At 39.6% G+C, this 10,862-nt stretch overlaps 2 protein-coding genes across 2 annotated transcripts; both read right to left on the reverse strand.

Annotated features, from left to right (window-relative positions):
- Positions 1–2,743: 2,743 nt before the first annotated feature.
- LOC137957266 (pentatricopeptide repeat-containing protein At2g29760, chloroplastic-like) lies at positions 2,744–5,066 on the reverse strand. The gene has a single exon (XM_068805019.1). The coding sequence runs from the start codon at positions 5,043–5,045 to the stop codon at positions 3,333–3,335; it is 1,713 nt and encodes a 570-aa protein (XP_068661120.1). The 5' UTR covers positions 5,046–5,066; the 3' UTR covers positions 2,744–3,332.
- A 3,560-nt stretch (positions 5,067–8,626) lies between these two features.
- LOC137954965 (probable galacturonosyltransferase 7) lies at positions 8,627–10,528 on the reverse strand. The gene is made up of 3 exons (XM_068801862.1): positions 10,279–10,528; positions 9,406–10,175; positions 8,627–8,953 (listed from the first exon to the last, which is right to left on the reverse strand). Exons 1-3 carry the CDS (start codon positions 10,526–10,528, stop codon positions 8,627–8,629), a joined length of 1,347 nt encoding a protein of 448 aa, XP_068657963.1.
- Between the last annotated feature and the right edge of the window lie 334 nt (positions 10,529–10,862).

The raw sequence follows: 10,862 nt of genomic DNA on the forward strand, positions 1-10,862 counted from the left end.
CATATGGTGTGCTAACTGGTTTACAGTTCTCATATCTGAACTGTTTTAGAACTTTTTTCACATAATGAAATTGTGTCAAAGCAATCTCATTTTTATTTTAAATTATTCCGATTCCTAATATTGCATTCACTAACCCTTGATCTTTCATATCAAAATTATCATTGAGGTATTTTTTTTACCTCTAATACGTTGATATTTTCATTTCCAAATATCAAGATGTCATCAACATAAAGATATAAGATAATGAATGACTTATCATATATTTTCAAATATACACATTTATCAAAACCACATGTTTTGGAACCACTATCAAAATTTTCATGCCACTAACTAAGAGCTATGTTTTAGACCGTTTAAAGATTTGACTGGCTTACACACTTTATTCTCTTGACCAAATGGACCCAATGATGGTGCCATCTAAAGTTTGATAAAGGATAGAGACCAAAAGGATTAGAAAAACATCTTTATGCATGCATCTTATAACAACATAAACTATATTGTTATCTAAGCTACTTTTCATCCAACAACAATATGTAGAATACGACAATCAAATAAAAAAAAACAAAAAGCAATCTGCATTAGTTCCGAGAGCGTTAATGCATTAGTGGAAGTTGGGCAGCTCATGGACGTTCGTTGGCAAAGATGATGAGGAGAAGCAAACGGTAGAGAAAAGAGATCGCAACCAATTATCAAGACCGAGAGAGCACAAGTGGGTATGCGGATACCATAGAGAGGATCCTTTCACCGGTTTTTCTTTATTTTAAGTTCAGAAGATAGCAAACAGAATTACAAAAAAAGACTCCCGCTTACTATAACTTGAGGAATGAACACAGTCAATTTTAAAGCCGAGATTGAATGCTTACGATCACCGAATTTCGTTTTTTTCACATTCTGAGGGGCCAATTAGAGTCCCATTTCCCATTTTCGCTTTCTTATCTTCTCTCCCATTTCTTTTCTGAAATTCCGTATCCTTTCTCTGTTATCTGGTTTTTGTTTTCAACATGTTTCATCGAAATCAGTATCTAGGTCTGTTATCAAGTTTATCTGTCTCTGAGACTTTCCGCTTTTCCCTCTGGATTCTCCATTTCTCTAAATGCAAATAACTCTCGTTTCCTATGTCCTTAGAGTCTGATGGGGCAGAGGAGAGTGTGCCATCTCAGGTAGTTTCCCAAAAAACCTCTCGACCCTCGCCCCTTACTATATGGATTAGATATAAGATTAAATAGATTGGCGCTTAGTTGGAATATAAAATTACTCTACATTAGGATCTTAATTGCTCTGCTTCTTGTTTTATTCCTGAAATATGAGCTAATGGATTTTAGTGCTAGTGTTTTATGGTCCATATCCATGGATCAAGTAACTCGGCGAGGTACTGGTGAATCCAGCACTGCTTGAGGGTTATTGATCACGTTTTTGTGAAAATAACTCTCTTATCTTTCTCCTTCCACGTTAGGGTTGAAAAAGAGTTTCTTTTTCTCAATTATAGATGCAACCAACCAATTGAGGGACTGTTTAAGGACCCAAGTATGAAACCCCACTTCTATAATTCACGTCAAGAAGTAGGTTTTTCTAAAATCATGCATCTACTGTTGTTGTACGTAAAGGAGACAAAATATAACCCTTCTAAACTCGGGAAGGGAATTATAAATACCTCTTGATGAAACCTCCAACCCCGCAGTCCCTCTCCCTTCTTCTTGGCTGAGAAAGGGTTTCACACAACCCTTCTTCTTCCTGAATTCCATGAAAGAACCACGGCTCTCCTTCACCTCGTAAGGGAGGGTTTAACTCTCCTTTTCTCCTCCTTTCACAACCACTCAAGACACCCACGAAAGCACCAAGATACCAGAGAAGGTTCACGTCAAGAACCCTAGAATAGGGAGCTCGAGCAAGAACCTAATTACCCTAATTTACTCTAAATCCGAACTTACTTTATTTCTGCTTCCTTACCTTTTAAATAGGGTAATTCACGTCAAGATAGGTTAGGGTTATAAAATCCAACTATACCCCTACATCCAAGTCTTATTACATAATCAATAAAATTGAAACTAAGGCAAAATAAATAATGAAAATAAAAGTAAATGACTCGGTGAGTCATTGTCTCCTCCTCTGAGTGACTCGGTGTGCTATTGAGTCCATAACAAAGTGTTCTCTATGCAATTATAGAGGAACCTTGAACTATTTGGGGTTTGTCTAATTTGGTCAATTAATCATCTGGAGTATTCATTTTTATCCTTTAATGCACCTGTGTAAATTTTGATGAAAATAAATTGCTTAACATCATAGATTTGGCATTTGGCAAACTAGCAACTATCAACCAAGCATTGATGGAAACTCCCAAAACATGGAAAAGTGGATAAAAAACAAGTTGGCCATGCTTGATGAATTTTATTGGAAATTAAAGACTACATGGCATAATGCACCAGGTAACCAGAGATTCATTTTGTTATCATTAAACATAGATTGTTGCCATGCGAATCCAATATCAAATATTTTGTAATTATTAAACATTACATAATAGTGTTGGAATCTAACTGCAATGAAGAATGCTTTTCTAGAAACATCAATCCTTCATCTCAAAGAAGCTTTGAGTGCTTTTACCATTTTGAGTTTAAAGATCCACTAGAAACTGGATGTTTCACAATAATAATATGATGAGAGACTAAAGTTTATGTTGAAACAAAATGAAACATAGATTCTCATTGATTTATGTGGCACCGAATATGAGTACCCCATCATACATAAATCTACGTTTTTTTTTTACACACTAAGTTCAAACCAGAATATATCCATCTGATGTTTTCTACTCTTACAAAATCTGCCTTGGTACCAAGCAGCTGTTGTTCTCCAATTGCAAAAGTCACTGACAACCAAACTCTGCCAGAGTATAGCACGTTTAACCTTTACAGCTATTTCCTCTTGTTCAACAAATGGTTTTAGTGCCAGTTGCTCTTATCCATACCCCAGACATGCAAGTTGGTCTACATAAGTGTGACATTTCAACAGGTTGAATAATGATGCACTCCTGTCTCTTGTGCACTTAAACAACAAATCTGTTCCAGCACTACCTTGAGCAAAAACCCGTCTTTTGTTTGAAGGTTGCCTTTTGGAATCCCTTGAGTTGCCAACTGAGTTGATATATCATGGAGAAGTACAACTGCCAAAACCATTAACTCAAAACCATGTAGGGAACTGTCTTATGACTATTAACACAGTTATATGTAAAGAGCAATCATCCCAGCATACCTTCACAAGTTCTCAGAATAGAATAGTCCTTTGGAAAACAACTGATTCTCATGTCAAAAAACACAAATATTGCAAAGTGTCCATAAGATTTACACAACCACATTTATTAACAAACTGTGGCCAGGAATCTTCTTCAATTTTTGCATCTTCATGAGCTTCCTCAACTTCAGCACATCATCCCACCTGCCTGCTTGTGCATATAAGTTTGCCATAAGAAGATAATATGTAACATTTTTTGGGTCCAATTGGAACAAATGCTTAACAACAACCTCAGCCAGTTCAATATTCCCGTGAGTTTGACAAGCCACAAGTAAAGCTCCCCACACACCAACCCCAGGTTTCACAGGCATTTGCTCTATAAATTTATAGGCTTCAATTAACCGCCCTGCACGTCCGAGAAGGTCCACTAGACATGAAATATGTTCTTCGCCAGGTTCAATTGAGTAATCTTTTCTCAGATTGTCAAAATACCTGATCCCTTCTTCTATAAGACCTGAATGTCTGCAAGCTGTCAAGACAGAAGTAAAGGTAAACATATTTGGCTTGACTCCATCCTCTTGCATCCTGTAGAAAAGTTTCAAGGCACCTTCCGCTTGTCCATGAGCTGCATAAGCCCCAATCATGGCACTCCAAGAAACCACGTTTCTTTTATGCAACTTATCAAACATACTTTTGGCTAAATCTATGCATCCACACTTGGCATACATATCTAATAGAGCATTAGCAACTGAAAAATTAGTCTCTAGTCCTCGTCTCTGGACAATCTCATGTACCCATCTCCCGGTCCTAAGAGCACCCAAACTAGCACAAGCTGAGATAACACTAACCAGCGTTATATAATCAAATTTGACATTCTCAGTTTGCATTCTTTGAAAAAGCTTTATTGCCTTCTCCCCAGCTCCATTTTGCTCATATGCAGCGATCATGGCATTCCAGGAAACAAAGTTGCGAACCTTCATTCTATCAAATAAGAATCTGGCAAGCTTAACCTTTTTACATTTGCCATATAATGCAATTAACGAATTCACTAAGGAAACATCTGAATCGACTCCAGCTTTTATTCCATACCCGTGAATCAACTCCCCAAAGTTCAACATCTCTAACCCCGCACATGCAGGTAGGATGCTCACTAGTGTTACTGAATTGGGTTTTGTACCCGAAACCAACATCTGCCTAAAAACACCAAAAGACTCCTTCAGAAATCCATTTTGCACATAGCCAGCAATCATTGCTGTCCAAGAGACAACATTTTGCGTCTTAATTTCTCCAAAAACCAACTCGGCGCAAGATGTCTCTCCAGTTTGAGCATACATGGTTAGTAAAGCACTTTGAACAAAAACGCCTGAATCCAAGCCATGTTTTATGATGATGCAATGTACCTGCTTTCCTTCAGTTAACAAGGACAGAACGGCGCAGGACCTCACAACGAATGGGAAAGTAAAGTTATCAGGCATTAATCCCACCAAATGCATTTTTCTGTAGAGTTTTAAAGCTTCTAGACAAGGACCTGCAACGGCATATCCTCGAATAAGTGTGTTATACGCGAAGGCATCGGGGTGGGAAATTGTGCCGAACATACTGTGGGCGTAATCCATGGAAGAAGAAGACAGAGCACAGCAAACGGAAACAAGCTTGGTAGATAAGAGGATGTTTTGGGAGAGTCCACTTTTCACAATTTGTGAATGAATTTGTTTGAGGTGCTCCAGAGACGAACAGGAGTTCAAAAGGTAGTTATAGCGGGAAAGGTTACTTTGGAGGTAAGGTAGAAAGGAGCGCAAGGTTTCGACTCGCGTAGAAAGCATATGAGCCAAAAACCGACAGGATCGTCCCCGTCTCCTGAACCTAGTAAAGAGAGGCGAACGGCTGACTGGCTTCAATGTCCCGCTTTAAGAGTGCTACTCTACTGGTTCCTAGCCAACAATATAATATACAAACGCCGCATGCTAAATGACCCGACGAAAATCATGTGAATTGCTGGGTGATGCAGCATCGTTAACCCCGGCGACTTAAGGCCTCTTTTTTAGTGCAAATAAAGTTTCAGTGAACACAAACTTTTGTGTGCATATTTTACATAAAAAGGCTCGTCAGGTTGAGCAACACGCAAATTAAGTAGGCATATGGAGATCAAATCAAAGGACAAAATTAGAGATTGGACCAACACCGCTTGAAATTTTGTAATTTTTCATTTGTTCTTCTACCAAGGGTCACTACCACTTGTAGATTTACTCTTTTGTACATTGACATTTTTAGTATGCCAAGTGGGGCAAATTAAGTAGGCATATGGAGATCAAATCAAAGGACAAAATTAGAGATTGGACCAACACCGCTTGAAATTTTGTAATTTTCATTTGTTCTTCTACCAATGGTCACTACCATTTGTAGATTTGCTCTTTTGTACATTGACATTTTTAGTATGCCAAGTGGGGCCATCTATTTCTCATCTCCTTCTCCGCTATTAACTCAATGATGTCATTTGACAATGACAAAGGAAAGTGAGTTAATATGGCTATTTCAACTTCTACTTGCTCAAGCATGAAGCTTTACAACCTAATGGTTTATCGGCACATGTTCGTATTTCTTATATTATTCACAGCAACCCTCTCACTCATACGATGTCAGAGAATCTTTCCAACATTCAACTTCTTTCTTTTAAAAGAAGAAAAGTGTACTCTTTTCTCTAGAAAAGACACAAGATATAAAGTTATTCGAGCATAATGGCAACGTCACCCACTCATAGTCCTCTTACTAGTTGAGCATAACCTTGATGCCCATGATGATCAAACATTTCAAGAACTATTACAATAATGCTTCTCCAATATGCGGATTGAATGTTTTGCTGCCCTCAAATGACGCTCACCCGTTGAGTCTTATATGACTCTCATAATAAGAAGTCTCACATAACAATAATTCATATGAAGGAATCTATCAAAAAGAAGTCTCACAAATGAATCTCAATTTAAAGGCGTTTTAGTTATATTAATATTTTATTTATATTTTGTTGTTTTCCTGTTCTAAGATTTATTTTTAAGTATTTGACTTTGGGGGGGTTAGTGTACATGACTCAGGACATGATATTCAAGCGCATTACGCAGTTCATGTCCTGATGTCGTTAGGGGGCGCCAAAATTCATGTCATGTACATGAATATACATGAACCAAGAGTTCATGTGTAAAGAGTAACGGGCGAAAAGTGCTTTCCGCCCGATTTTGAGAATCATCCACTTGATTCTCTCGCGCGGGCTCTCTCTGGCTCGATAGTCTCTGTTTTTTTTTTATTTCGATCGTTTCGTTCCCACACACAGCGACTCTCGTTCCCGCAGCCCTCTATCGTCTCCGTGAAGCCCAAGCTCTCTGCTCGTTCTCTCGTCTCTGCCGTCTCTCTCCGGTCTCCCTCTCTACTACCGCCGTCTCTCTCCGGTTTTCCCGCAGCCCTCTCTCATTCCCGTAGCCCTCTCTCGTCTCCGTTCCCGCAGCCCTCTCTCGTCTCCGCAACCCTCTCTCGTCTCCATTCCCGCAGCCCTCTCTCATTCTCTGCTCCCTCTCTCAATTCCGCAGCCCTCTCTCATTCCCGCAGAGCACGGGAGGTCGAGCATTTACAGAGCTTCTCGGCCTCCTTCTCTTCTCCCTCTCGGCGTACCGTCGGAGCGCCGCCTCTGTCGGCATTGCCCGCCGCCGTCGCCGGTCGTTGCCTTTGCCTAGCCGTCCCCGTCGCCATCGCCCCGCTGGCTCGCTGCTGAGGAAGACGAAGATGTTTAATTTTTCCTAAGTTAGGAAAAATTAAACTATCTTCATAAAAATTATTAATTTATAATTTTTATTTATAAAATAATTATTTTTATATATAAATTACTATATTAAAATAGTGATTTAATAGTTATAATTAAAATATTGTTAAAATAAATATTTGATAAATTATTTTGGCATAATTATCCGATTGTTATAGTTAATTAAACCAACGGTTTTAAATTTTGTGATAATATATTATTAATTAATAATATATAAAATATATTATGTACAAATATATAGTGTGTTAAAGTTATTATTAGATCAATTTTTTCTCTTAAATTATTCATTTTTAGGTTAAAATATATCATATGTTATTAATAAATTAATAACTTAATGTATTACTTTTTTTATTTATAATGTTATTTATTTATTATTTGTAATTAATCATATACGTATTTCATTGGCTCATGTAATTACCATATTAATGTACAATAAAATATCTAATTCAATTAATAAATATATTAGTATATTTAATTATACATTCAATAACTTATTCGTGTAGTAATAATGGTTGTTTTACCTAATTTGGGGTTTAAGGATTATGTTGTAATTAAGTGCACTGTAAAGGTTTAGAAATTCTCTTGTTTTTTATGTTTTTCTCATGTTGGGGCACTAACACTGGAAACTGTTTTCCAGTGCACATGAAGTTGTCAACACTAACACAAATTCTTACCTGATCTTCATGAACATGACATGACATGATCTTCATGTTGGACATGACTTGATCTTCAAGAATCCACTTTGGGGCACTAACCCCCCCTTTGTGTTGTGTTCCCGGACCCGAGATCGAGTTACTCGCCAGAGGGAGACGTCGCCGAGCTGTTCTGGAACAAGTTCTGGTTGCCGGGACCTCTCTAGTCGACCTATGTTGATGATTTGGGGATGGCTAAGTGTAAAATGGTTTGATGGAAAATGGGAGACGAAAATCGATGCTGGAATGAGGGTTTTAGACTCATCGACGGGAGTCTACATTGTGGGTTCCAGGGAACGCCGACCTTGGTTCCTTAAGGAGAACGCAGATCCCAAATTCCTTTCTTGATTTCATTCTCACTCGACGGCCTAATAAACAAGGGCTCAAGTTCAAGTTTTGAGAATTATTACAAAATTGCCCTTAGGCCTTAACATTAATAACTTAAAGAATGAAAACTCCTAATGTTCGTCGCTTCTTTACTGAGTCACTGAGTCGAATCGTCCTCTTCGCCTCTGGGCTACTCATGGTGCTATGGAGTTCACAACATCATTCCACTCCTGGAGAGCGAGCTTGTCCGCGAGCTCGAAGGTAGGGAAGGTATGCCGAAATGGAGATACAGTATTCCACGTAGTAGGTTCCACCTGCAAGGAGGAAACAAATTTTTATTTTTATTTTGTTGCCTGAAATCCCTTTTTCCTGGGTGCCGTCTCTGTAGTGTTTATCCCATCCATTAGACCAGCCACAATGGCCTCATAAGCCTCTTCATGTAAGGAAGCCACCAACAGCCATGCCAAAAGTTCAGTGGGATCCTCTGGTGTAGGGACTCCAACCAGTAGCCTTTGTATTGGTTTATGCCAATGTCTAGTAAGGGTTTCATGTTGCCCTTTGAATGCAATACAATTGTTTTCTATATCAATTTTGTATCAACACAATAGTTGTAGCCCAATCCTAACAATGCCCATGAATTGTCTAATGTATAAAGCCAATTCTGAAATGCCAACATGTTCCCAGGCAAGGTTCCAACACTCTTCAAATCCTTATCCGTGCCATGTGGCTTTAGGTGCCTCCAGTAAGTTTCTGTGAGATGACACTCTCCCCACCTCTCCTGCTCGATCACATTTAGAGCAGATATCCATGCATATGAGTTGTTATCAAGACTATTCGAACCCAGACAACCTCTAAGTTGACCAAGCCTCACCCTGTAGTACTCTACTGCCCCATCCACCTTTCCTGCCTGTTGAAACCAATGCGCTAAAAGGCTCGAATCTTTTAGGAAAGTATCCGCACGAATCTTATAAAAGGACTAGCCCGATTGATACAAACAAATATTCCAACACTCCCCCGCACGGGGAAAACCCATAGACAAATTCACCAAAAAAACCCGGGACAAATTCATCGAAAAAAACCCAGGACAAATTCGGTGGGAGCAGGATTCGAACTCGGGACCAACCTGCTCTGATACCATGTTGAAACTAGTGCACTAAAAATGATCGAACCTATTAGGAAAACAACCTCACGGATCTTATACAAGGATTGACTCGGTCGATACAAACAAATATTCCAACACATATCAAGGCTCCACAAAGGCGACAAATCTCGTTTAACGTCAATATGATCACCCAAAACTACCACCCTTGTCCAATTTGGAAATATTTCGGGAAGGAAAAAGTGTGTTGATCCACATACAGATATATGTTTGAGGTTCAGGTCATCAATATTCAGGACATCAATGACTGCATGTTGGTATTTGTGGCTGAAAAACCAGAGCTGCAGTGCAAAATAGTTTTGCCCCTCAATTACCACATGAAAAACCTGGTTTACAGTCGCCTCAACTGAGTGAGAGCTGAAGTATTCGACTGTCAATCCCAGTGACAAACAATGGAGAGTCCTTGGCACAGTATCAACAGCAAGTTGGTATAAGAAAGCACTCTGTTTCCTGTGAAAATGAGCTTCATCCTCAGTTAGATCAATTAATTGCCTAAATTTCTTATCCACATTGCTGGTGGATGCAACATGTTCTTTCGCTTTGGAAATTACTGCATCCATCTTCTGCATCTTTTCTTCAACATGAAGTGGAAGATCAGAATCTGTTGTCGTGTCACTGAGCATGCTCTCATATTCTTGAATGATCATCTGCATTGCCCGTGCCAGCTCAGCCTGTGTTGGAAGTTTAGCAACACTAGGGTAAGAAGCTCTGGCCACAAAAAGCTGATCCTGAAAGTGCTGTACTTGAGGGTCCTGCATTCGATATTTATGCTCATCACGCCCAAGGCAGTAGCTACCAAATTCCAGTTGACATGAAGCTTCAGTTTCATCAACAGCAGCACCTGACACATCTGGGGTACTTTCTGTCACACGTGCAGCCTGTCCCGTAGGATTTTCATGAAGATATTTCAGTGTATCAGCTGAAGGTGGAATAGGTACACTTCTTAACTCAACTGCAGTGTCTGTCAATGCTGGCAATAACTTCCTTAGAGATGCTTGGCTCTAATCTTATCATTAGATCATCCCCGCATCTTGATTGGGCCCTCTGCTCTTGCTGTTGAGTAAGAACCTCACCAAGGCCAGTGGTACCAGGTAGGAAAGGAAGTCGTCCCCATTTTGATGAGTGCAACATTTTAGTAGGACTTTCAATTTCAACACCGGTCTGAATCTTGCTGAGCAGTTCCCCATCTGTTGTGTAGGTTACAGCAAAACCCACATTGAGTGGCTCTCTACAGAACCCCTGTGCTGCAGACCCAGCAGGTCCTTCGCTGGATTCACTCGTCTTGGTCCAATTTGTCAAAAGATGTAGACCAGTGGTGTCCATTTGCAACTGTATTCAGAGGCTTCTCAGTGGCAACAGTAGGCCCATATTCCGCATTCAACCTTCTATGCAATTCAAGGTTAACTTCAGCCTGGAGCCCTTGGAACATTAAGTGGTGGCCGGCTAGCTCAAAGCTCATGGTTAAAGCGGCGAAATCCTACAAAATCAGACCGAATGTGTAGAGCCATTTAATTCCGAGAATGATATCGAATTCTTCTAGAGAGTTAATAAGAAATTCTGCCTCGAACTGATGACCTTCAATGGAAAACATCACAGCCTTGCTGATTCCAGAACTCGGAAGTTTGTCAACATTAGCCATCGACACTGAAGCTGTTGG

The sequence above is a fragment of the Aristolochia californica genome, unplaced genomic scaffold (assembly GCF_029961685.1).
Source record: "Aristolochia californica isolate CCGP_79_NKW_82.1479 unplaced genomic scaffold, dmAriCali1.0.hap1 SCAF_2, whole genome shotgun sequence".
In the NCBI taxonomy this organism is placed as follows: Eukaryota; Viridiplantae; Streptophyta; class Magnoliopsida; order Piperales; family Aristolochiaceae; genus Aristolochia; species Aristolochia californica.

Coding starts and splice junctions, on each gene's coding strand:
- LOC137957266 (XM_068805019.1), bottom strand. CDS start 5,045: ATGCTTTCTACGCGAGTCGAAACCTTGCGCTCCTTTCTACCTTACCTC.
- LOC137954965 (XM_068801862.1), bottom strand. CDS start 10,528: ATGGACACCACTGGTCTACATCTTTTGACAAATTGGACCAAGACGAGT. Junction 10,176..10,278: donor ACCTGGTACCACTGGCCTTG/GTGAGGTTCTTA, acceptor AGTTATTGCCAG/CATTGACAGACACTGCAGTT. Junction 8,954..9,405: donor TGAACCTCAAACATATATCT/GTATGTGGATCA, acceptor TGGTTTCAACAG/GCAGGAAAGGTGGATGGGGC.